Raw genomic sequence first — 27,369 nt, 5'->3', positions numbered from 1 at the left:
CCCACTGGTGTGTTTTTAATATAATATATTTAGTTATGGGCCGACCAAATGTAGACTTTTAACCGGTTAAGTTAGGTTATGATTTCCTTAATTACCTTACTATTTATTACTCTTACTATTGTTGCTATTTACTATATTAATTAATTACTTCCTTAATTACTCGAACATCAGCCATATTTTTTAGGTCACTATCGAATCAGATATGCACGGGCCACACATAAAATACTTTTAATTTGATGAATGTAAAAAAATATATCATATATATATATGGGTATATATATATATATATATATATATATATATATATATATATATATATATATATATATATATATATATATATATATATATAAATACACGAGAGATAGACATATGAGAAATTCACAAACAACACCCAACACATCATTTGAAAATTCATAAATCAGGAGGTTTTATGATCCATGCGGTTTATTCTTATTTACACTGACGTTATATTTACATTATGGGATATGAACGAGGACCGACTTACGCGTAGCACAAATGTAAACGTGAAACGAACCGATAAAGTTTTCCCAACCCCAAAACCCCGCCCCCGGGGTGGCGGTTCGGGTCCCCGCGGGAAGGCTTCCGTCAGCCCGGACGCGCTTCGCTTTTGCAAACGCTACGCGCCGACTTTGAACGCGGCGTTCCCTCCCCTCCTCCCCCGGGGTGTCTTGTCGCTCTCCGCCGGCCGACGCGGGCTAAGGTGGGGTTTTGTCCGTTTGAAAGGTGGGACTGTTTTCGTCTTCAGAGAGCGGCTTGTTGACGCGTCACTCGGTAAACAAACCGAAACAAAAAAAAAAACCAACCCCCCCCCCCCCCCCCCCAAAAAAAAAGATTCGTTCGTTCTCCGACTCTTCCTTTTGTTTTGTGTTTTGGTTTTTTGTTGTTGTTTTTTTTAATTGAGTTGGTTTAACGCACGGTGCGGGAGGGGGGAAGTCAGACGAGTACCCGAAAAACGTGCATTTAGTTCCGTCCAAATCATCGCTTCAGAAGAAGGCGGATCCCACACGTCTTCCGGCCCAGTTCTCCAAATATTTAGTGCGTGAGCACCGGGTCGCATTCTTTATGAATTACGCCTAATGCCTTGGCAGAGTTACATTTCCCCACGTTCATTTAGTCCTCGAGAAATCTTTTCGCGTTGCGAGGGGAAAACGTTCTTCTCCGCTGGATTCGTCGAGTTGCAAATGAACGAACGAACAAACCGCTCTTTTCCCTTTTTTTTTCAAGGATTTGTTCCGATACGAACCAACCGTTGCGGAGTCTCCACTGCCGAGCAGCCAGATGGAGAGTTCCCTGGTGAAGGAAGGTCCGCTGCTCCTTCCTCTGAACAGGGAGAGGAGCGTCTATGGCGGCTTCCTCACCGTCCAGGTACCTTGCTGCACTGGGCGCGGGGACGGGCCAGTAACTTGCATCAACTTGCATGCGCCTTGTGTACAGCTGCTGTCTTTCCGTTGCAGGAGAGAGACTTCAGAGTAAGAATCCTGCTCCCACCAGATCGCCAGCTCAAACAGGCCAAGTAAAGTACAACTATTTCCTCATTATCAAAACAAACAGGGAGAGAAATAAATAAAAAATATATATATATCCACATAAAGTAAAAAAAAAAAAGCAGTACAGTAGTAGTATGCATACCCTGATAACAACAACAACAACAACAAAATAAATACTATGTCAGTGATTTACATGACTGAACATAATGAATCATGAGAAATCCTAAATCATCAGTTTAAATGATCCAGTCCATGTTTTTTCCTCTTGCTTCCACTTGCTTTGGATATAGATAAATATAAATCCTGATTTAAAAAATAAATAAATAAATAAAAAAAACAACTAAAAGAAAGTGGAGTGTAAGAAGAAGGTGTTTGAAAAAACGTCTAGTTGTACTTTGTCACTTGCCACCACTGCATCCGTTCCATGTGCCTAATTATCCGTCTCTGCCATATGTACGTGCCCCGCCCCTTCCCTAACACGGCAACAGGCACTAGTTACCACTTACCTTCTGTCTCACCGCGGCCCTGTAGGCTGCACTGCTGCTGGCAGCTCAAACACCTGCTGCGTGGATACGAACACGTAGTTAAACAGGTAAAGTCTTAACCTTGGGCTGCGTGCATGCCCTGTGTGCCGTCTTGTTTTCTGTGTCAGTTCGGTTAGTTTATACTTTTTGTCGTCCGTGCCATCCAGGGTGTCTGCAGGTCCTTAAAAAGTGTTATATTATGCTTTTAAGAGTCATTAAAAAAAATCTTTCATTGTAGCTTGAGGTCTTCATTTCACCAAAGAACATTTGTTTTTCCATTTTATCTATACTCCATCCATATATATATATATATATATATATATATATATATATAATTTTTTATTTATTTTTTCCCCAGATTTGGTCATTATTCTACATTGGTCAACATTTCCGTTGGTACAAAAGCCCAAGCCAACCACTGAACCCGATATTTGCTTTTCTACCTATTACTCACCACTGCCCTACCTACCAAATTATGACCAGTTTATTTGGCCTAGTACATTTTCAAGTACAATGAATTTTTCATGCTGAGTGTTGGTGCGTTTCTATGCAGACAATTGGCGTGAAAAAGTCTGGAAAATGAAATAAGATCAAATTAAAATAGCCAAATATAAAAAGTCAAATACATAGCACTTATCTTCATGCTTACCTGCAGTACATTATTGAATAAGGGAGATGATTTGTCCAAGAGTCATACATTTTGTTACAATTGGTTTCCCAAAGGTCTTTAAAAAAAGTATTCTATTTAATTTCAGACCTGCAGACATGCTGGCCATCTCTGATTTGTTAGTTTTGTCTTTGACCATCTGTATTTTCTCCATATTCCATCTTGGCCTCGCTCACGCATCAGGTTTGGCCCACTGAAGCGGAGAAAAAATATTTTTCACTGTTTAATTAACATTGCCTGGGAAATGTCCCTATTTGTTATGTGGCCCTTCGGGGTTATTTGGATGAGATTGATATTTCACCCCAGGCAGCAAAGTTCATTATTTTCACAGCCTTTAAGCTATTATTAATTATTAAGGCTTGTGGCAGCCCCCATTAATCATAAACACTGTGTTTGATTTGAATGGCTGGCTTTGATAAGAGAAGAAGGGAAAAAATAAAAAAGTCACTTCATTCTTCCAATTCAAGGATGTCTTTTCTCTCATTTGACTCCTTGCAGAGGCTACAGCACTCTGCCGATCTTGTCGGTTTCATACTGGAGCTGAAGACCGTCTTGGTAAGAATGACATCAGGCGTTTTCACGGTCACACTGACATTGTTGCCGTATGAATGGGAAGTAATGGGAACCTTCAAGGCATTATCAGTGGCGTCTATTGTGAGCAGCACACGCACATGTATCTTCCGTCAAGTTAATGGGGGGAAAAAAAAGCGTAATTGCCTATGGAGTTGGAAGCTGACCATGGTGTGAGACATGTTAGCCCGTTTTCACTTTTCCTTTCAGTCTCTTTCTCTGGGACTGATATCACAGGCTTCTAATATAAAGATAAGAATATAGGTGACTTATTGGGACAGCGCAGGGTTTCTCTGTCTCTCTCTCTCTCTCTCTCTCTCTCTCTCTCTCTCTCTCTCTCTCGATATATATCTCTACATATATATATAACAGGATGTTAAAGCGTGAGACAAATCGACCGACTGGAGACGGGTTCTACGTGTCGACAGCAAAAAGGATGCATGTATTTATTGATTGATTAGGAGTGTCATGATTCCGATTCTAAATCGAAAATCGATCAATATGAGGTTCCCAACCATCAGCTCGCAGACCATGCCAGGCCGTGGGGGTATTTGCCACCAAACCGTGAGAACACAATAAATTAAATACATCTAGAGTTTTTATCTGCTTTGTTTGGAGGGAAGATTGCTCTGATGAGAGCTGCGGAGCTACAGGTAGTAATTTGCCTTTTACTACAAGCGTTCCCCTTTCCCCTTATTTTGGTCAGTAACTTAAAAGTAGTGTAATATGTAACTTATTGTTTATTATTGTAAAGTATAGTTTATCTCTCAACTGTCAAGGTGTATTGTTTAAATATTCTAATGTTTTTGTTATTTATCATTTTTATTATTAAAATAAAAGTTACTTATTGATTTGTTTTACAAATCATTACATACATAAAAAATACATATGTTTAAATCAAAAATCCAATCGTGACCTTGAAATTGAAAGTGAAATCCAATCATGGATTTGGAGAATCGTGACACCCCTAAAAATATAGATAGATAGATAGATAGATAGATAGATAGATCATTCGATCAGCCACAACACTAAAACCACTGACAGGTGAAGGGAATAACATTGCTCATCTCGTTCCAGTGGCACCTGTCAAGGGGATATATAAGGCAGCGAGTGAACAGTCAGTTGATCTGTTGGAAGGGGAAAAATGCGCAAGCGTAAGGATCTGAGTCACTTTGACAAGGGCCAAATTGTGATGGTTGGACGATTGGGTCGTCTAGCAAAGGTATTGACTTGGCCTCCAAATTCCCCGGATCTCAATCCAATTGAGCATCTGTGGGATGTACTGGAACAACAAGCATGATCCATGGGAGCACCACTTGTAACTTAAAGGATCTCCTGCTAACTTCTTGGTGCCAGAAACCACAGCTTCAGAGGTCTTATGGTGTCCATGCCTTGGTTGGTCAGAGCTGTTTTGGCTGTTTGGTTTTGACTTTCACAATATTAGGCAGGTGGTTTTAATGTTCTGGCTGATCAGTGTATATATTTAAGGCTCAGCAATACATTTTGCTTTATGTTGCCTATAATGTTCAGGGTTTTTTACGGTCATAGAAGAGGTGTTAATTCAATTATGTTTTAGCATCAAGATCATTTCGCTATGCGGCCCCTACAGTATGTTTGTGCATTATGGGACAGGACATGAAGCAGTTTACAATTAATCACATTTTTTTTGCAGGAAGTAGCTCTTAAAGGCTCCCCCAAAAACCTCTCCATCCCACCTCCGCAGTATTACTCGCAGCTCATCTCAGAGATGGAAGAGCTGGGATGGGACAAGTAAGTGTACAGACCTAGGAGCACTACCACTACCATGTAACTCACACTCAATCAATGACCCACTAAGCTGAAAACGTAGTGTTTCCTCTGCGTTTTGGCCTCCAGTCCACACGAAAACCCTGTTTTAGGTCGCTGAAAACAAAGTTTTAGAAAATGCCTTCCAGGGTGGAGATATTTCAAAACTCTGTTTTCTGTGTATTCGTGTGGAGGTAGTAAAACAGCTTCTTGAAAACGCTGACATCATGACCTCAACTTTCACATTTGCGCATGTGTCAGGAACCTACAAGCGATGGCCGCCTCCCATTGTGTTGTCCATGGTGTCTCCATTAAAAGTTTAAGTCCCTTCAACTTTAGGAATCGTGACCATGCTCTATTGTGTATGAATATAAGAAGAAGCTCAATACCCATGCTCCTGATGTTATTCTGTGGTGTTTGACATCCATTTTTGATGAGATATTATCACCCCCATCTGGCCTGGAATGCTTATGTGAGCGTTTTAAATAATTTTGCTTTCTTGTGTGGGTGGTTGTGGTAAAATCTTTGATAATAGTAGTCTGCAAGTCCTCTTTTACCTATTATGAAAGAAAGACACAGAGAGAGCAGTTTGAGGCAATCTCGGAGCCCATTTGCTATAGGTCTGATGATGATTTAGCTTTTTATTAGCTTTTTGAAAAAAAAATTATTTACTACTTGCAAAACAATCCAGCCGTAGACGTCGTCTCAACTCTATTCTCGTGTTTCAAGTTGCTAATCGGACTAAACAATGACGGACGCACGGAAGAGGAAGTCTTGGCCCGGTTCGCTGGCTACATCGCAACCCCAGAAATATTGGCAATTGTATTTGGTAAAGCATTTTGCCAAGCATGCTTCTTGCCAATGTCCAATCCCTGGAGAACAAGATGGATGACCTTCGAGTCATTGAAGTCTTCGAAGATCACCTCTCCAGCCTGCTTGAACGACTGCCATCCGGTGGCCCTAACCTCAGTGGTCATGGAGTGCTTCGAGAGGGTGATTAAGATTACATCTGCGCCTTCCTCCCCCGCACCATTGGCCCGCTGCAGTTCGCGTACCGGCCAAGCAGATTCACGGACGACGTGGTCTCCCAGGTACTGCACACCACGCTGACGCACCTTGATGACCAGAAGGGGGCCTATGTGAGATTGCAGTTCAACTATAGTTCGGCTTTCAATACCATAGTCCCCACCAGACTAGCTGTCAAGCTGCTGGAGCTAAGACTGAACACTCCGCCGTGTGCCTGGATCCTGGACTTCCTCACAGCCAGGCCCCAGGTGGTTAGGGTGGGGAGGCACATGTCCAGCTCCCTCATCCTGAACACAGGAGCCCCGCACTGTACTTCCTGTACACATACATGACTGTGTGGCCAGGTCCAGCTCCAACACCATCAAGTTTGCTGACGACACCGTTGTGGTGGGCCTGATCACCGACGACGAAAAGAAGGCCTACTGTGAGGAGGTGGCCGACCTGTTATTCTGGTGCTAGGACAACAGCCTCTTCCTGAATGTCAGCAAAATCAAGGAGCTGCTTGTGGACTTAAGAGAGGATTTCAACTGAGGACGCAAGTGCTGTTGGTGATTAATGGCACTTCTGTTGACAGGGTGACCAGCTTCATTACCTGGGAGTCCACATCACGGAAGATTCAACATGGACTATACACACAGACACTCTGGTGAGAAAGGCGAGGCAGCGTCTTTACCACCTCAGGCAGCTGAAGAAATTCAGGGTCTCAGTGAGGATCCTCAAGGCCTTCTGCTCTGGAGCAGTGGAGAGCATCCTGACAGGCAACAACACTGCCTGGTTTGGGAACTGTACTGCTCAGGACAGGCGGGCCCTGAAGAGGGTGGTGCGTTCAGCCAAACGTACCACTGGAACTACCCTCCCCTCCCTGCAGGACTCCACTACTACACCAGGAGATGTAGTAGCGGAGCCTGCAGGATCATGAAGGATCCTCACCACCCCAACAACGGGCAAGTCGCAGTCACACAGTGAGGACAGAGAGAGTGAGACAGAGTTTCTTCCCGCAAGCCAAAAGAACTGTCAACGCTGAACTCACCAGGGGCCCTCACTGAGACACTCACATAGGCCCCACTGCCTTACTGTACTGTATGTTGCATGCTGTAATGCATACTGTTTCACTGTTCTGGGTTACTGCATACTGCGCTGTATTGCTGTTCTGTTCAGTGTTACTGTATTCCTGTGTTGTACTGTTGTATACTGTACTGTATATCTCCACACATACTACCTCACTTTCTTCACATACCACCTTTCTGCACATAGCTGTATTTACAAAATAGCCTATTCCATCTGTTTTGAGTCTTGTTTTTTTAAAATATTATTCTATTAACTTACTGCATTACGCTTTAGGAATCAGTTAGTTCAGTTAGGTAGTAACTAGGTTAGCCATTGTGTTCAGTTTAGTACTTACTGTGCATAATCTCCGGGTGCGTTGCAATGACATTTCACTGCATATGTGTATGGTCATATGTATATTTATGCGACAAATAAACCTCTTGAATCCATTGCGGGTGATTTCACATCAACCTCATTTAGTGCGCACCGATGGTGCTTTATCTTAAATTGGGATCTTTTTTGACAGGTGTGAATTAGGCTTAAGGCTTTAAATTTTTTTTAATTATTTTTTGTCAATTTATTGCATCATTTTTGTCCTTTTTATTTTGCTGATTTAATGGTCTTTTTCCTCAACAATTCAACTTAACAAGTATTTAACCTGTCTTTAAAGCTAATGTGTCGCCACCGACAATGATATGCGTTGCTTCTGTGTCATTTACTAGTGAAATCACATGCCCTGTTTATTTTATTGGATAGGCCTTGCTTTTGGCAAACAACGTGGCTTTGATGTCACACGCAGCCAATCCGAAGCTCTATTAGGGCTGTGACGATCACTGCATTACTGCAATACCGCAGTTACCCTGGTATTGATCTCATTACTGTCATCACCACAAATTTTATTTATATATATATATTTTATTTTATTTATTTATCTATTTATTTATTTATTTATTTTTGCCGGTGGAAGTAACAGGAGGATATGAAATATAAACACATTCATTGTTTAGTTATCATCATTGACTGATGTTTTAAACATCCCGTTGGGTTGGACACGGAAACTCTGTACCACTATAACACCAGTTCCTATACGATCGGTGTCTACCGTACCGCATCGCAAGGCAGATTTAGGTGCCTCATTCCCGTGCCGGGCCCGAGCTGCCAATTGAAATATCTCCAAAATTGAAATGCTCCAAAACCACGCGTGCCTTCACTAAACATTATGCTTTGAAGCGCGCTGCTTGGAATCCTCTGTAGGACACCCCGTCGCTTTCCTCTGCCGTACGACTCAAGCCAAACAGCAGCAGCAGCGCTCGTACATGTCATATTATGGTCGCTTAGCCATGTGAAATGAGTATGAACAGTAATTAAGGACAAATGGGTTTAGTTCATAAAATCTAAAATAGCCCTGATCTAAAAAAACAAAAAAAAACCATCTTTTAATTACTAGATGATTTTTTCAGTGATTTCAGTGGTGCCCCTGTGCTGGTGCTATTGAAGATTTTCAGTAGGGAGCACTAGTGCTACTCGTGGAAAAAGTTAGTGTGGAGCCCTGGGGGGATGGGGGTGGGGGGGGGGTCTGGAACCCCCACTTCCCGGAGAAAACAGTTGTCTCCCTCAAAATATCATTGTAAACATAAGGGCTGTCCCCTGAAAGTCGAGCAGTCTTTTTTTTCTCTCTCCAGTCAGTGTCCATTACAATAGAAGGATAAAACCGGTAGAAGCTTACAAAATGCACAAGGATAAGATTTGAGTGAGGAAATATAATTAAAGGGCGTCATGAATATATTTTTGTGTGAATAGTCTGCATCTGGACACAGACGCACACACAGCTCTCCTTGCGCCCTGATCGCCGAGCCCCGTTCCTCCAGATAAAACAACTAAAATCAGTGTGGGGACGGGGCATTACTCGTTTAGATTATTTTCTGCGCATAGTGCATGGAGAGGGGGCGATGGGGGGGGAGTCACGGACAAAGTGTCTCAATTACTCACGGTTTTGTTCCATACCGTTCCATACGCACTTGTTTCATTCTATTAGGAGAAGTAAAATAAAATAACCTACATCTAAAATAAAACCCACTGTTTTGGTGCCTATCACGGGCACCTCATCGCCTGCGCACGCATTGCTAGCATGCGCATGGTCTGTGCTTTCGGAAACTCTCTGCGCCCCGATCTGTGTGTGTGTGTATGTTGTGACGCCATAAGAAATTGGACTAACACACGCTAACGGTAGTGCTACCTGTTAGCCGGCTACTGGAGAGCTCGCAGCTAATCTTAGGATAACCCGGATATGCATGTGGTTCCTTTGGCTACGAGGGAGCATCGCACTGCATGTATTCTACTCGGATAGAGCCAAGGGCTGGTTCCTTCAACAACGCAGGGACGCATTTTCCTAACCGTTGCCATCATCCACCATTGCTTGGCTCGTTTGAGCGAATAAGCCCACCAAACCGCTAGTTAAATCCCGGTGTTTTTCAAACTACGAACAGGCCTGCAACGGGTTTCTTATTGTTGTTTTACGGGTTGCCTGTTTTATTTGCCGGCTTTTGTCTTTTTGATTGATGCTTTGGGAGTGGGCCCACCAAGATAATTGTATGTGTTTGTATTGATCCATGTTTTTCGGGTTAGCAGTCTAAATGATTTAAACATTTCATGCTGTGAGGATTCCTAATAGGTGAAAATAATTGCTTATTGGAGTTACCTATAGAGTTACCTACCTAATTGTTCACAGTTAAGCTGCACTAACTAATAGTTAGATAAGGGTTTAAGCCCTGTTAAGGCAAATGTCTTTGAGGGTAAATGTCAATAATTGGATTCAATTAACACAGTATACATTTCGGACCTTCTGTAAATAAATCTGGTATTCTGTTGGTACATGTTATTTACTTTTGTTTATTTTTATACAAACTAAGATATACAATCATATTGGCTGAAAAGCTGCGGTCACGGTCCGCATCATAGGGGACCATGGTACACTTTGATGTACTGTCGGTATAAACACAGTTCTACATTAGTGAACATGTTGTCTGGACCAGTTGCAAAAAAAAATGTAGGCTTGATTTCTGGATGCACCTGGAGTCAGGACAAAACAGGTGACCTTTGTGAAATATGGGGTGAAGAGGTGAACAGTTAATAACCAGACTGTGGTACGCACTATCTAGGTGTGAAAACACTCCAAGATGCACTGCGGGGGGCAGCCGGATGCTCCACATTTCCATGCTGCTCTTTAAAGGCTTAATTTTAGTGATTGAGTTATAGTTAAATCCAGGTCACATTCAGTAACACTCGGCCCCCGTGCGGCTGCTAATTCCGTCATCTCCTCTTGTCGTGGGGAAGAGGGGGTGGGTTGTCTGTTGGATGATCTATTCTCCCTCAGCTCAGATTAAGGCTTGTCTACCACACTCATTTCCCACTTTCCCCTATTAATGACCACATCTGCAATTATGATATTAGCAAAAAATGCAAATCACTCTAATTGAAGACTCTCAGGTTTTAATAGGAGAGATAGGGGGAGGGGGTGTCGTGTGTGGGTGTGGTGTTGGCGTTGGTAAAAGTACGCTGGAAACAGGGGCCCAGAGTCATTTCAGCGCCGTTGTGGTTAGGAGGCATTACACACTGCGGGCCCCAATCTCTCCAAAGCACTTGAGGTTTGCTTAGCGTCTTAATTGGCACGGGCTTCACTAATAGCCGCCAGGGATTCCTATGCGTTGATTGGAGCAGGTGGCCGGGGATAGCACGTCATGTGTTAATTAATGGAAAATTAGGTCAAGTTGTGTCCCCCCTCTGCCCACCCTCAAAGCCACCGATCGTAGTCCTAGAAAAGGTGTGCTCACTGCTTACATGTGGCTACAGTCCCTTCTACCCACACTGTTGTTGCTTGGCCAATTGGTCGCTTGGCCAGTTAAAATGCAACAGTGGAACTTTTATGACGTGGGTGCGTTTGTCTACGTTGATCCACTGGAGATTTGTTCCAGCAGAATCAATCCACTCTGTCATGACAAAAAAAACCTGTCTTTGACTGCTTGTAAGATTGGCTCATAATAAACAAAGTTAAAAGGCTAATCAAAGCGACGGACATTCATTTAAATAGTTGTATTTTAACACACTGAATTAACAGGGGGGCTGTCAACATTGGCCAAAAATCACATTTCAAAATTCCCCTTGAAAAAACGAACAAGTTTGAATACACTACTCACAAAAAGTGAGGGATATTTGGCTTTCGGGTGAAATTTATGGAAAATGTTAAAAGTTCACGAGACTGATATTATATCATGAAAGTAGGGCATTTAAGTAGAAGCATGCAATGGTGATTTCCTCATCTCAAGCAATTTATTGAAACAAAAGCGAACAACAGTGATTGGTACACCACAACAAAAAATGTCAATGTCTCAATAACTTGTCATGTGCCCTTGAGCATCAATTACAGCTTGACAACCACGTCTCATGCTGTTCACAAGTCAACTTATTGTCTTCTGAGGCACGGCACCCCAGGGCGGCACCCCAGGGCGGCCCTCAGGTCATTGAGGTTCTGGGGTACAGATTAACGAGCCTCTACACGGCGACTCAGCTGATCCCATAGATTTTCTATGGGATTCAGGTCTGGAGAAAGTGCAGGCCACTCCGTTTGAGGTACCCCAGTCTCCAGCAGCCGTTCCCTAATGATGCGACCTCGATGAGCTGGAGCATTGTCGTCCATGAAGATGAAATTAGGCCTGTGTTGTTCACGCAGGGGCACAATGACTGGATTAATGATGTTATTCAGGTAGTATGGGCTTGTCACTGTACCATTCACAAAGTGTAGGGCAGTTCTGTATTGACTAGACACACCTGCCCACACTAACACCACCACCTCCAAAGGCTCGTCTGGTGACAACAGTGGCTGTTGCATAGCGCTCTCCTTGACGTCTCCAACATTGTTGGCTGCCATCATTTCTGCTCAACGTGAATCGACTTTCATCAGAGAACAGCACTGAGGCCACTGGTCCCTCGTCCAGCGTAAATTCTCCCTGGCCCATGCAAGACCATGATGCCTGTGCCTGGTGGTGTGGTCAGGTACCCTTGCAGGTCGTCTCGCACGCAGACCACGCTGATGTCAATGGTTTCAAATGGTCTGACATGACACTTGGGTGCCTCTCACCTCCCTTAAATGTGCCTGGAGTTGAGTGGCATTCATCATCTGGTTCCGCAGGGCACTGTTCAAAACGAAGCATCCCACACATCCCACACTGGTCATCAGTGTGGGATGTGGCCAAAGGACGTCCACTTCTATGCCTTTCTGTGACTCTTCCAGTCTCTCTGCATCTCTGTTGCAACCTGCTGATGACACTCTGTGACACTCTAAGCTCAGTGGCCACTTCCCTCTGAGAACATCCTGTTTGAAGCCTCACAATGGCGAGGTACTGTTGATCAGTTGTTAGGTGTCGTCTTGGTCTCATGATGTCAAAACGTGAATAGCATGATGAAGAGGACTGTTTAACGGGGGACTGTAGCTCAGGCGGTAGACCTGGTGGTCTAGTGATCCAAAGGTTGCTGGTTCGATCCCAGGCTCCTCCTGCTAGCATGCTGTAGTGTCCTTGAGCAAGACACTTAACCCCTAATTGCTCCTGATGGCTGCGTCCGTCGGTGTTTGAGCAATTGTAAGTCGCTTTGGATAAAAGCGTCTGCTAAATGACTAAATGTCTAAATGTCTAAATGTCTTTAAATACCAACTCTAATTGAACCAGGAAATGTATTGGTCGATTCATGGATCAAACACCTGTTGTGAATTTTGCCGTTGAGCTCCTTGTTAGAGAACAGCAAGTTGTGCAAAAAGTACTGAAACATTGAACAGTTGGACATGTGCCTTCAAAAGTTTAGAGAAGGTCAAATTAAATTCACCTGTAAAGATTATAGTGCATTTTAGGTTCATCCTGAAATTTCACCCGGAAGCCAAATATCCCTAACTTTTTGTGAGTAGTGTATTTTCGAATATCTATTCCCATTTCAAAATGTTACAATTTGACCAACTTTCGGGCTGTGTTATTGCATGTAAGGCTTGGGTGATCGTGAAGTGATGAAATGAGCATCTCTATCTTAATGACTGTATTCCAGGACTTCTGGAGAAACTTTTCACTTCTCTTTTGAGCGCCGCGTGTGAGGGGGAGGGACAGTCATTAAACATAGGGGAATTATTTTGTGTGTTTTATTATTATTATTATTATTATTATTTCTGGGGTTGCACCCTGAAAACACACAGTTTTTAGTTGTGGTATTTGGAGGAGTGAACAGGGCGTGAACACGGCTCTTCATGCCCCCCGGCGCGGAGAGCCGTGTCCGCATGTGGACGATTGACACATAGAAAAGTATATTTATGATTCCTCTCATTTATAATTCCTAATTTAAATGTAATCCCTGTGCATATGTGTTTATCCTGTTATTGTAATGCACACTGACTGACAAAAAAAGAAAAAAAGGTGGGCCCCCCCCCCCCGTTGGTAAACTGCTATTATACGTTGCTTTTCAACGCGGTTAAAACAAAATTCATATCGTCACAACCCTAGTTTCGACTCTCACCCCTGTCCTCCAACAGGATATTAAATAGTAAATCCAACATTGTTTTAATCCTTTTGAAATCAGCCATTTGTAATAAATTTAACTCTTAATTCTTGGAATATTAAATCTTATTGGTAAAGGAAAGATTATTCCATCCACATCCAGTATCCCCAGGAAATTCCTCTATATGCAACAGTTCTCCTTCACTCATTTTTAATAAAAAAATTATGTAACGGCAGAATTATGTTTGAAGTTAAACAACATTAAAATGTTCACATTAAAGGGTAATGAATATGAACTAAAATTTCAGTTTCAAACCAACTGCATCAGCCTTTAAAGACCTTTTTACTTCACCATTGTTTTGCTGATCACATTAATTCACTGCACTTTTGATTTATTGCATATTGATCATTTCACAAATGTAAGTGTCAGGCTAGTTCTATTTCAATCCCTCAGAGCAGTGAAACGCACACCTACACACACACACACACACACACACACGCAGACCCCTACAAGCACACAAGCAGATGTGTCTCGCGTGCTGCCTGCATGCAGCTCAGTTGGCTTGCGGAGTTGCAAATGGGATGCTCTCATCAGTCTTCCCGGCAGGACGTCCCACCGTCACACTGTTTCCATAATGGCAAACCAGGGGCGTGGGCAAACCCCTGCTACACTGGGCGGGAGACCCCTAGAGAAGAGCAGATGGAAATGTGGCGTAGGGGGGATATTTGTGTTAGGGAGACTTGCCAGTGTCTATTTATTCTAAAGAAGTCTAGGTTGACTGAGTGAGTGCTAATCTCTCTGCTGTACTTTGACTGAACAGTAGAGGGAAAAATGTTCCGTAAGTTACTTTGGGGAAAGTAGAGTATAGATACCATCAATTGTCTTCTAAACGGTTATTTTTTTACATCCTATTATGTGTGAAAGAGGTACAAATAAACATACTTTCTGATATGGTACACACATTTTTTGCTATCATATATTTGGAGTGCCTCAATGGGGACTCAGGCCTGCTGTAGGACTGATATGTGATTTCCCGGTATTGATATTGTTACAACTGTGTGTGTGTGTGTGTGTGTGTGTGTGTGTGTGTGTGTGTGTGTGTGTGTGTGTGTGTGTGTGTGTGTGTGTGTGTGTGTGTGTGTGTGTGTGTGTGTGTGTGTGTGTGTGTGTGTGTGTGTGTGTGTGTGTGTTTTAACAGGACACAGATAGATAGGGGCTCGTGTTTGGGAATTTAAAATGCTGATGTTTGGGTTGATAGAGAAATGGAAGGTGGATTGAAGTTCAGGGGGAATAAATTTATCTGTTGCTATAGCATATGAGTGAGATATAAATATCAACTGCCATGCCTTTGTAATTTAGGCGTCGTCATATCACAATGCACAATTTTGTAGTCCAAATAAATGATAATGAAAAGATGACCTAAAATTTCTCACAATATCTTTGCTAAATGTTGTTTTTTGAGTTTCTAATTTTTCTCTACTATCATAGTTCAATGTGGTGAACCTCAGATGTTTTCCTTAAGAAGGGATTTAGAATATTTCAAATATTTAAACATATACATAGCCTATCGTAATCCATCTTCAATTGCTTATTTCTATTTTCCCATAGCCTAGGGCCCTATCAGTCTGTATCATACATTGTCACCTGTTTTTCACTTCCACCTTCTTTTTACTTTCTAAGCCTGTGTCATGCAAGACTCAATATTTTATTTTTATTTTTTTAACCTGTGCTGTCAGCATGCAGGGCATACGAGACAGAGTATTTGTGTCATTGCATCTAGGACAGAGTTAGTCTGCAAGTGGAGTTCAAGTTCTCAACCTGCAATGACACTCTTTATTAATTCTTTAATCATCAAGAACTGCTGCAACAACTCTGTCCTGTGGACGACCTGTAGGATGACAAGAGCACATTTTTTTGTTGTACAGAACCACCACAAATTCCCTTCTTTAGTGAATTATTTTAGCATGTTTGGGTCTATAAACAACTAATCACTGCTCAAAGAGGGGGAGAATCACCACGGGTGAGACAAATAAACATAGAACCAAACAACTACATGGAAAAACATAAACATCAGATGACATGTATCGAAAAAACAGAGTTAATTAAGTCCAGGAAAACTGGGACAGCAATTTGGCTGTGCGCATGCGTGCGCCCCCCCAGTGAGTGTACAGTCCCAATTGGTCCTGGTGTATAAGGTCAGTATTATATCATAGCGCCTCCAAGCAGCGGAAAAGGCCCCGAAGACATCCCTGAGTCCCGCAGCCGTACAGACACCCCCGGTGGCAGGAAAGTCCCGAGCGCCCTGCAGCCACAGAAGAGAAGCCAGAAGCTCGTGGAGCAACCCAATCCCAGAGAGCACGAGGAGACCCTGCACCCACGGGGCGCACACATACAACCCACCCACCTCCTGCCCCGCAGAACCTGGTCTGGTCAAGTGTATGTGTCCTAAGCTTATGAGTGGTATTAAGACTTTGGGACGGACCGCAGTGGTCGCAGTGGCCCGCCACATCCCCACCCACATAGCTCGCACCCCCACTCATCCTGGAAACCCTCGGCCTACTCTGGGTTGTATGTGCTCAATATGAATTTTCGCACTGGGAGAGGTGGGCGAAGTGCAACCAGATCGACGCAGGTGTGCAGCAGGCCGGGGAGCGGCCACGCGCCCCGCCCCCGGACACGACCCACGGACTCCCACCTTACTTACCCGGAGGCACCGCGGCGACCAGACTCAATATTTTGACTCTGAATACTAAAAATAGGCTGGTTGTGTGGTTGGCCTGCCGTTAATCCAAAAAGTTCCTCTGGAGGTGTGCCTTCATCCTCAGTAAGTTCAACTTACATTGAGAATTGAGACAGATTTTTAGAGCTGGACTTGGAGTGAGCCTAAGCCCAAGAAAAATAGCAAAGTGGCCTTCTCATGAGCATAACTGTGAATGAAACATAATAATGACAGGATGCTTTCCTACAACAAAATTCATTTACAACATGAATGTGCCACTGTTGAATATTTCACATTTAAATGTCATTGAAATTTGATTTGGAAATTTTTTGTATGGATGAAGCGATGAAACTGCCAGTCCTAGTTGGACCATATTCAGACACATAAGTCTTGACACTCCAGCCTGACTCTCTGTTGGCGTGTTGGAAAGCAGAGCTATAAATCTGAACAGCGTCTTGTGATGTCTCCTCGCTGCTCTCCGCAGACATGATTAATGACTGATGATGGCTGCTGTCATTTCACAATATTGCGTGTCCATCTCTGTGTCTCATCGCCTCGAGATTTAGTGTGCGGGTTTATTGAGTGTTGCCGTGTCCATCCAGGTTGGTTTCCATAGACGCAGAGTTCCGTACATTGAGGCTGAAAGCCGGCGACTCCTCGGGAAGGCAGCACGTCCTCACCGTTAAACTCAAGGCCAAGGTAAGACAAAGATGTATGCCCACACACAGACCCAGACCCCCACCCCGATCATTTTCATACCGCCGTACCCGCGTGCCCGCTGTTGGATGTCGACTCGCTGCCTTAATCCAAATCCAAACAGGCAGACCTTGACAAACGTGCGCCGCGCACGGAGTTTGCTGATAGCAAATCAGTGATTTACATCTTCGCTCTTGAATCTGGGTCAAACGGGGAGAGGGCGCGGAGAGACGCGTTAACCCTGCTGCGGCCGAGATGCAGTGCGGATAAAACATCTCAGCGTGACAGAACGCCCTCCTCGATCCGCAGCCAGCACAGTATCTGCAAATTTATACTGCTGCCTCTCCCATAGTGGGAGAAGTTCGAGATCTAGAGCGATGGAATAGACTCCGAGTATTAGAATTGGGTCGTCTTTCACGCAAACGAGGAAAATATATGACGTGATTTGTTTGTTCCATCTTCCACCTGGTAGCCCTTTTAAAGATGAAGTGCTCAGCGGTTATTGTTTACTCCAATTCCGTCCTTGTGGATCCAGCAGGCCAAGGGAAACAAATTGCCGTTCTGATGGCATGATCGTGTGTTTCTGTTCTTAATCCCTCAAGGCAACTTGGGGGCTGCACATGTTTAAATAGACAAATAATTTTAACAGAGAAAACAAATGAACTGTGCAAGGATCAAGGATAAATAGGTATAAATTAGTGAATATGATTTTTGTACACCAAAAGTACTTTTGTGCTTCAAATAAATGCCCAACCCTAAACGCTCTAATAGGCAACAACGTTTTGTCTGGGACATGATTGAAACCCCACAAGAGAGTTGCCACGACCATTCCAGTGTTGGAAGTCTCATCTCTCTGCTGTGATGCATTTTGGATTTGCGTTGATGTTAGCGGTGTTGTCAAACTCTTAAATCCAGTGTTGTTCTGTTCTTTCCCCCCAGCACCCAGAAGAGGCTCCCGGGTGTTCAGCCGACCTGCCCGTTCCTCTGGACATCGCCTGGACGCCACAGGTTTGCACGCTTGTGATTTTATTTTATTTTTATTATTATGATTTTTTTAACTATAGGCTGGTAAGTTGGTGGTCTATCGGAAAAGCCAACATTTAATAAACTAAGCCCAGACAGTAAATTAAGACTCATTCAATCATTTAGAATAAACCACAATGAATGATGCAAATGCCTCAAACCTTTACATCCTTTACATTCCTGTTTGTGCCCGAGTAAAGAGACTTTGAGTAGATGAGAACATGAATGACAGTTTCTAAATCTGAAAAGAAGACAGTTTTGAGTTGCGATGTACTCTATCATTGAGAGAAACAAGAGTTTTCAACAGTTTGAACTTCTTTGTCAAACAATAAATTTGAATCAATGATTAAAACTAAGCCTGTACCAGACTCAAATTTTGTCCGTCTAATCGCATTTGGCTGTTCAGTGCAAATATTCGACTATTCGGCATGCCTAGGGTTGGGTACCGACCGACAATGTATTTAACTGGCCCCGGAGCTAAATTATTGGCCGTAGTATTGATAAGCTTCGATGTTACCTGTACTGATAACGTTATTGGAAAAATTAAGAAAATTGACTTTCTATTTATTTAAGCTATATAACCTGTTTCCAACTTGCAATAAAATTAAGATGTTTGTCTAAGAAGCATTTTCGGTATTATCAGAAGAGATAACTTTCCTCTATCTCCCACTCCCATCGCCGAAGATATGTGGCAGGGAGGCGGGGCCAGCTTCCTCTGCCTGGCTCTCACACACGCAGGAGGACACGAGGGCGCAGCTTACGCCCCGACCGCCCCCTCTCCATGTGTAATGCGCAGATAATAAAGCCGTTTTGATTCTGTTCTGAATTTGTTTACATTTTTCTCTTAAAAAATAAAAAAAACAACCAGTAAGACTACTGTGAAAGTACAGGATCGATAAGCATTATCAGTAAGACTAGTAGTACCATTTATATATTAATGATACCCATCCCTATTCGTGACCCGTTTCCTCGCTGGTTTTAGTTGTTTTATTTGGAGGAACAGGGCACGGTGATCGGGCCGCACGGAGAGCTGTGTTCGCATCCGGACACAATCACATCTAAAAATATATTTGATTCCTCATTGAAATGTAATACCTGTGCATTTTGTAAGTTTCTATCGGGTTTATGTTATTGTGGTAATGCACACTGATTGACAAAAAAAAAATTATCTCAGTCGACTGATGGGTTTCCGACTGATTATTCGACTTGTCGACTTTCAGGGGCCAGACCTGATTATAACACAAATGATCAGCTAATGTACTGGTGTAACACTCAACCTCCATCCTTGAAGTGGCGTCAGCAAGGCCAAATTAAACATTTCAACATCCTTATCTAACTCTAAAATGTTATAAGACAGTCAACATTTGATGTGTGTCAGGATGAATGACAGAAGATTGGCTTTGTTACAAGCGTGTGTGTGTGTGTGTGTGTGTGTGTGTGTGTGTGTGTGTGTGTGTGTGTGTGTGTGTGTGCGCACGAACGTCTGCTTGAACAAGCTTTTGCATGTGTTTTAGAATGAGAGAGGCAGGCAGGGGAGGTGGGGGCGAGGCATAATAAAAAAACATGTGGGAGAAAGAGGTGTGGAAAGAGTGACTATTCTGTGGGTAGAGATGCTAATGAGTGTGTGTGTGTGTGCGTGTGCGTGTGTGTGTGTGTGTTTTTCTACATGGCAGCCGTACAGCGAGTACCAGCTCAGAACAGCGCTTCCGTATGGAGCCTGTCTGCCTGCTGGGCCGCTGATGGATCTCTCCCACACCGCAACATCGTGTGTGTGTGCACACACACACATTGTACGTATGTGTGTTAGTCTGGATGTGTGTTATGAGCTCATGTGTACTTACTGCTCTTAATGTGTTAGATTGTGTGTGTGTGTGTGTGTGTGGGGGGGGGGGGGGGGGGGGGCTGTCTGTCGGCGACGCTGACATGTTCATTTGAATGAGTAATTATTGCCTGCTCTGTTGCAGGGCCAAGACGTGCCACTCTGCGTGTCTTTGCCGAACTGGAAAGAGAAGAAAAATAAACCATAGTGTTTGGGTGTGTGCATATGTGCGCATGAAAGCTCTTGTGCTTGGCGTGTACTGCACGAAGATGGGGCGTTTATTTAATATATTTTTTTTTTCATGGCCCAAACATGTATGTATTATTTGAATGTGTTTGACTGTATTGAGTGAGTGGGCGAGCGAGCGAGCGGAAGAGAGAGCAAGACAAAGTGTGTGCCCATGCGCTGATTGATGTTTGCATTGGAATCTGGCTCAAGCAGCGCCATCACTCAGCAGTTGGCATCAAACTCACTTCTGAGGGCGTGTCAGACTGAGCGTGTGTGTTTGTCGTAGGTGTGTGTGCACCCATTGACTTTCTGAGGACAACAGTGGAAGGGGCCGCGTGGGTGCGACAGATACAAGGATCATCTTTCAGCGGGGAAGTTTTCCCATCAGAGGCGTAACAATTATTCCGTAAAATCACCCGGTTCCATCATCGCCATGTTTCTATCGGAACCTCGGAAGGGAATTTGAAGCCAAGATTGGAAATTTTTGCAGTATAACTATCGTAGGCACAGAACATCAACTGTTTTTTGTTGTAGTTTTTTTTTTTTTTTTTTTTTTTCCAACATATTTAAATATATAGGCAGATATTGGGTCATACATCAACAATTGAACCTATTATTTCAAAATCCATTGATTTCTGTTTTTGTATTATTGAATAGATACTTCATCCCTGAAGGGTAATTGCAATGTCCCAGCAGCTCACACACAACAGGCAATATCATAATAAAGCAATGCAATAAAAAAAAAAATGAAAATGGAAAATTTGGAAAATAAATGGGTGACTGTAACCTAACCTCAAAAGCGAGGGAAAATTATAAAAAAAAAAAAAAAATAGATAGACCAAAAAATAATAATAGGTCATGTCCAAACAATGAAATATACATTGCATGCATACAATACAACTTGTGAATCAAATCGTGAAGCAGAGAGATGAATGTACAATAAGCCCGACATTAAATATAACCCTTAAACAGTGAACAAAATGTTGCCTGTAGGATCATACACCAAAACCAAACATTAACGGTATTGTACACAGTACATATTGATTTTATGACTATATTTGCACCTACACTCAGTATTCGCAGCATGCATTGTAATGTTACCTCATTGTGTACAACAAGGCACCGAGTCCTTGTGCATGAAAATGTACTTGGTCAAGTACACCCATTGTGATGTAGTGGAACAGCGAATGGTGATCATGACGGCACATTCTTCGGCCCGACAGAGCTGGTGAGCGCTCCCGCCTCCAGTCGGGGCGCCGCAGACACACGAACAAGAGAATACGAGGCGGATTTATTGAGCGAACCCGCCATCCGCCCGCTCTTTCAGTCCCACCGGCGCTTTTCCTCCTCGGTACTTCCACACCAACCGCCACCTATTTCTTTTTCTCCCCCCCCCCCCCTCCCCAAAAACTGGGCAGAGCGTACAGTAGTTAGCCGGAGCCGTAATGATGCCACTGGCATTAATTGGGCTGTAATTGCCGAGGCTCTCGCACCTGGGCGATGCTTAATTGTGTGCACTGTGCTGGCACAATGACCCGTAATTATTGGTTCATTTTTTTTTTTTCCCCCTCCTCGCAGTGTTGCAAATCGTTAACTACTCCCACCTCGCCGCGTTCCGTGGGATCCGCGCGGTCGACCACAAAGGGAACGAGGCGGCGATAAAACCTGTCTTCCAAGCACTTCTTTTACCCGTTCCTTTTGAAGGAGAAGCTCCGCGTTGTGGAATATTTGTGCTTCCTTCGTGCACAGCGGGTTTTTTTTGTTTTTTTTGTTTTGTTTTGCCCTCCACATTTTGGGTGGATTTTGGGCAATGACGTGCTCCTCCTTAGTCAAGCTTTTTTTTTTTTTTTTTTTTTTTTTCTTCATTCATTCGAATATGGCCAATGCCCTTGTTAGTCTGCTGCACAGTTTGGAACGCAGCCCTTGATTGTCTTCTTTTCTCTCTCTCTAGAGAGTGTGTGTGTGTGTGTGTGTGTGTGTGTTACAAACTGCTTACATTTTCACAAACTGGTCAATCATAATCAAATTTTACTTCGGGGGGGGGGGGGGGGATGAAACTATAAAAGTTTTTCAAAAGTCCTGCAATTCCTTTCAGGACCCCTAGGGGGCTGCGGAATTATTGTTGTTTTTTTTAATTTTTTATAGTTTTTCACTTTTTTTCCCCCCCAAAGTAAAATTTGATTATGATTGACCGGTTGGTGAAAATGTAAGCAGCTGCTTCCCATTGCTGCTACTTCCCTAAAGAGGGAGTAGCAGAAGCTGGAGCTGTACTGACCTCACTGGGATGGGCTGCAGTGGTGGGCACTGTTGGCCTTCATAGCAAAAGAAAAGTTGAAAGGCTTTCACACAAAGTCATTCCCAAAGATGTTCCGAAATATATGTTTTTCCCCATTAAAGGGCTTTCAGTCCAACTCTCATGACGCCCTCGGAGACTGAAACCGTTCTCAAGCTCGATACCGATCAACCGGGCGTGTGTTTCGCTGGCGCTCAACTGATGTTTTTTTTTTGTTTTTTTTGTGTGTGTGTGTGGCACTGCAGAGCACCCTGCCGCAGCTCCACAGCCGGTTCCTGCTGCTCCTGGAGTCCCTGGCTGAGTTCTGGGAGGTGCTGGACGAGATCGACGCCAAGACCTGGGTCCTGGAGCCGGAAAAACCCGGCCGGGCCGACACCATGAGGAGGATCGCCATCGGTACCGCACACGAAGCCCAGATGTTCGTCTGCGGCAGGGTCTTGTAGGGTCTTAAGGTGGAGGTACACGCCGTGCTGGAATTACGGTTTTTATTTTAGATCTATTGTTTTAGTTTGTTTAGGGACGTTCTTCCTTGGATCAGGACAGTGGTCCCTGGTCCACCGTGTGTCCCACGTCTATATAAATAAATCCGACACTCGGTAAATTATAACACTATTTTTTACTAGTCCCGATTTGAGGGAATACGGGTACTGTCAATAAATGACAGAGTTTGATTTTACACATTTTTGTTGCAAGACCGCTCCAACTTCCTCTCGCTGTCGAGTTGGTGCTGCTTTCACCGCAGGGTTGTTATTGAGTTTCCTGCTGACGGTGTTCTGGCACGTGTACCCCCACCTTCACTCATCAGGCAAGCGCCATTCATTTCGGACGGATGTGTGAGATAACAGTCATAGAGAAGCAGATACGTTTCGCGACCATGAGCAGAATGAAAACGTGCTCTCTCCACACATGTAGGCAACAACGTGTCCATCAAGGTGGAGGTGGATCCCAGGCATCCCAAGATGCTTCCAGAGAGCTGGCTGCTGGGAGCCGACCACGGTGAGGAGGACGGGTGGAGCAGCTCGGTCGCCTTGGAATATGTTTTGGGGATGAATATTGGTTCTTTCATAAGATACTTACACATGGATATTATGACCAAGCAGGTAAAGGTGAAGATGACCACCTTAAATGGCAGTGATGCTGCATTGAACTACGGACACAACACACTTAAAATCTATTCTCTACTAACTTTTGGACAATTTAAAACCATTATCACAAACCTCCCCGCCTCAATTAGTAACTGGTTATTGATTTTATCTGTCTCTTTGTCTCTTATTGTTTTTATTTATTTGTTGCTGCCTTATGTAACCTCGGCATCATCTCGGCTGCCCTCGATCGTTTTTTTCCGAGAATGTAAATAAAGTCACATGTGAGGAAGCGGCATGGCTGCCCCGTGATGCCAAACCTCCCACTGTGTGTGTTGCAGCGGTGACTCCACTGAGGAACAAGCTGAACGGCAACATGCACTCCTGGTGAGAGAGCAGCGTCACACGGCTTCGGTTTGTCCTGTTCCCCGCCGCAGCTCACTTTTCAAAAATGTTAACGCAGTGATGAGAAAGCTTCCTTAAAATGATCTCCTGGCCCCGTTGACAACTTTGAAGTGTTTTTTTTTGGCAAAGGTGCTTCATTTTGTATTTTACCTGGGTGTCATTTCAGGTAGGTTCCTCACCAAGTCGTGTGAATTCCAAAACCTGATTCTAGTGAAATTTGAAAATGGTCAGGAATGTGAAGTGTGCGCAGACTAGTAAAATGGGCCCACGCTCCTTTTAAGTCCTTTAAGGCTTAAACAAAAGCGTGGATAACACATTAAAAGAGAAAGCAGGAATGTCTTTTTTTTTTTTATGATATGATTTAGATATTTTTGAAATCTCACCAGTATTACATTTTCCAATTAACCAGCCTCGGTTTATCACATTTCGCTAAATCTTGTTTTGGCGCGACGATTCGTTTTTCTTGTACTTTTTTTTGTTTTTCTTTAAGCCGGAGAAAGGTTCAGGATTATTTTCGTGTGTGTCTGTTTTTTTTTTTTTTTAAACCAATGCTGAAGTCCTCCTAATCATCCCCCAGTGTCTCTGCAGGCCTCATTTGCATGTGTTTAATTAGTGTGTGTGAAGGAGCTGTCTCTGGTCTGCTGACAGGAACCCGGACTCCAGTGTCTTGCACAACCTCCAGGATGTTTTGGAGATAGAATTTCCGTCACCTGCCACCCACGAAAAATCTGTATGTCACACCACTCCCCCCCCCCCCCCCACAAACACACTTTCCATTTCCATCACGCACGCTCCATCACCACTAATTTAGCAAGCCTAGTATGTATTTGTATGTGTTTTTAGCTCGAAGGTACACTCTACCGCCTAACAGTGGAAACATATCGAATACTTTGTCATTTGCTGTTTTTAAGGGTTTTTTTTCCTCCCTCGAGTCCGAAATTCCCCCTTTTAATTGGGTTGTTTACCGATTAGATCATTAGAACAACAAAGATGGCAGAATCCTTGCCACTATCAAGATCGCTTTAATCACACCAAACCATTTATCTTTTTTTTCTAAATATTCTCCTCCTCCTCCTCCTCCCGAGAACGGGTTTAAAGGGCGCCGTGTTTATCCGCTGTCGCCGCAGTGATTAATGTCTCGGCTTCATTAACATTCAGGGAAGCATGAAAAAAGTTGAGTTGACCAGATGTTGGATTTCAGTTTTTTTCCCCCCCTACCTGCCATCTTTTCTCTTAATGGATCGCTCCGGTGGAAGAGGAAAAAGAAAACAAGAGCTTCTCATTGCGGCGACGCGCAAACGAGAGAAAATCTGGGGGGAGGGAGGAGGTCCACTAACGGTGCTCCACTTAACTAGACTGTTGTTTATTACTTGACTTGAGCCCCGGATAACTGGCACAGAGCTGAGCGCGTGTGGGGGGGGGACGCACCCAAACCGAGACCAAATTGTCAGAGACAGACAGGGTTTCTGCAGGTTCTATTAAAAAAAAAATAAAAAATAAAGTCTTAGATTCAGCTTCACAAATATAACTAGTACGCAATACATGTGTACACAAGTCAAGTACTTCTGCATCACTCAACATTCTAGATGTTGAACCTGCTACTTAAGCGGATTTGTCCTAAAAATATATGTATATTTTAGCTGATACCTGCAGTATGTGTTTACGAGCGTGTTGGATGTATGTGCAGTAATGGAGGAAAATGGTGAAATTATTTCTTTGGAATTTTAAAGTTAAAATGAGAACTTCCTTACCTGTGAAGACAATGAAGCAGTCATCAGCCTCCTCAATATAAAGCTTCCCCCCCGATATACTTTTTAAATACACAAACACAAAAGCGTTAGTTAACGGCATTATCTCCACTTACCTCTGTACATTTACAATTCATTGGAGTGGAAAATAATGATTGTTGAATACACCTTGTGGTTCAATCTACGCAGAGCCACAACTAATTGAAATGTTTGACTGATCCTGAACCTTTAGAAACAGTGACTTTTAAAATGAGTTTCACTGACCAGCGGGGGCTGGGGGCTCAAGAACCACGGCTGGAGACCCCTGAGTAAAAACAATGGCTCTTGCTTGGTGCTGCGCTGTTTTGTCTTCCTGTCAGCTTGTTTATTTTGGTTTGTGTGTCTTTACAGAGTTTCAGTGCAGAGTGTGGGATCTGTTACTCCTATCGTCTTGAGGCCGCCATCCCTGAGCAGGTGTGCAATGACCCACGCTGCGGCCAGCCCTTCCACCAGGCCTGTCTGTATGAGGTACAACGCTGACTAACCCTCAAAGGAGTAGTTTGGATTTTGATCCCCGTTTAATATTCAACTTTCATGTCCACTTACACCCCCCCCCCCCACAACGTGACTCGTACCACAGTATTGCTTCCTTTTATTTAGGCACTCTTGAATATACAAAATAACAGTTGAAAGCAGCTTTCAAATATCACTTAAAATCCAACAATCTGCAAGCTCTCCATCCTGTTTGTGTTGAGGTTTCCAGCCCCTCCTTGAAACACTCACATTGCGTATTAGATTCCGCTGTGTTGCTTTTGCACTCTGTCTTAAAATAATTCCACACTGGCGTTGGACGGGGCAACACTGGCCTGTAAACAAATACAAGTAAACGGGGGAGCTGCCATTTTGTTTTGGATGAAAATTACTATGAGTTGACATTTCTCAACTGATTTCAATGAGTTGTTCATTTGTCCTTGTTGGTCATAAACCCTGAATATAAAAATGACTCATTGAAACGTAAATGTAATGGGGGTTGGGAGGGGTCTGGGCTGCGGCGTGGGACCGCTGCCAGAATCGTATCCATGAAAACATGAGGGTTGAGGCCACTTGAGCTGTTTCTGTGACATGAAGTCTTCCAGCGTTGCATTCGATCTTTCCTCCTCTTTGTACAGTGGCTGCGAGCGCTGCCCTCCAGCAGACAGAGCTTCAACATTGTTTTCGGGGAGTGTCCGTACTGCAGTAAGGTAACACTCTGCATTATGATGATGATGATGATGAAGGCCAATTCATGATTCATGAGCATTTAATGTATGTAATTTAAAAGGCACAGGGACAGTCTGCACGACGGGTAAAGATTATTTTCTTATTTCCAGCCAATCACCGTGAAAATGGCAGCACAAACATCCTGAGAGAGAAGACGCAGTAAGACAGTGCAGCAGAACACAGCAGTTCTACTCTGACTGCCTGTTGAGGGGGGTCGTTGACACTGTTTGTTTTTTTCAAATCCGCCACCGAACTTAATCCTTGTTCATTAAACACTGTCCTGGTAAAGTCATAACCTGCGTTTCGGCCTCACCGCCTGCTGTCCTACGGGTGGTGCTCTGAGGTGGCGTGCCGCCATGGGCTCCGTCCTCTCACTGTCCTCTTCATCCGATGATATTCTAATGCGAGCCAAAGCTTTTCTTGCCCCCTGGACGGAAAGAACAGTGTGGACCAACT

At 43.6% G+C, this 27,369-nt stretch overlaps 2 protein-coding genes across 7 annotated transcripts in view; one reads left to right on the top strand and one right to left on the bottom strand.

Annotated features, from left to right (window-relative positions):
- The first annotated feature begins 511 nt into the window (after positions 1–511).
- Positions 512–27,188, top strand: fancl (FA complementation group L). 3 transcript variants are annotated; one of them, XM_080016580.1, is made up of 15 exons: positions 512–724; positions 1,249–1,389; positions 1,479–1,537; positions 2,043–2,103; positions 3,201–3,257; positions 4,945–5,042; positions 16,983–17,079; positions 18,016–18,084; positions 22,685–22,835; positions 23,352–23,435; positions 23,863–23,908; positions 24,575–24,656; positions 26,065–26,181; positions 26,823–26,894; positions 27,024–27,188. In XM_080016580.1, the coding sequence occupies exons 2-15, from the start codon at positions 1,303–1,305 to the stop codon at positions 27,057–27,059; spliced, it is 1,116 nt and encodes a 371-aa protein (XP_079872706.1). In that variant the 5' UTR covers positions 512–724; positions 1,249–1,302; the 3' UTR covers positions 27,060–27,188. The 3 variants fall into 3 exon arrangements, with proteins under 3 accessions (XP_079872706.1, XP_079872704.1, XP_079872705.1); XM_080016578.1 differs by lacking the exon at positions 27,024–27,188 and having other exon boundaries at positions 26,823–26,967; XM_080016579.1 differs by lacking the exons at positions 512–724; positions 27,024–27,188 and having other exon boundaries at positions 1,229–1,389; positions 26,823–26,967.
- Positions 27,166–27,369, bottom strand: part of vrk2 (VRK serine/threonine kinase 2) — a 35,774-nt gene continuing 35,570 nt past the window's right edge. For all 4 annotated transcript variants that reach the window (XM_080016574.1, XM_080016575.1, XM_080016576.1 and 1 more), the window contains one exon: positions 27,166–27,340. In XM_080016574.1, the coding sequence (XP_079872700.1) occupies positions 27,203–27,340 (138 nt within the window). In that variant the 3' untranslated portion in view covers positions 27,166–27,202. The remainder of the gene's footprint in view (positions 27,341–27,369) is intronic.

The sequence above is a fragment of the Zeus faber genome (assembly GCF_960531495.2).
Source record: "Zeus faber genome assembly, chromosome: 16".
Lineage (NCBI taxonomy): Eukaryota > Metazoa > Chordata > Actinopteri > Zeiformes > Zeidae > Zeus > Zeus faber.
The sequence above is the reverse complement of the archived record's forward strand: the minus strand, read 5'-3'. Positions and strand labels throughout refer to the sequence as shown.

Bases quoted from the DNA above. Each gene is read 5' to 3' on its own strand.
- fancl (XM_080016578.1), top strand. From the start codon at position 1,303: ATGGAGAGTTCCCTGGTGAAGGAAGGTCCGCTGCTCCTTCCTCTGAAC. The intron at 1,390-1,478 runs GTACCTTGCTGC...TTTCCGTTGCAG, and splicing joins GCGGCTTCCTCACCGTCCAG to GAGAGAGACTTCAGAGTAAG. The intron at 23,436-23,862 runs GTGAGGAGGACG...TGTGTGTTGCAG, and splicing joins GCTGCTGGGAGCCGACCACG to CGGTGACTCCACTGAGGAAC.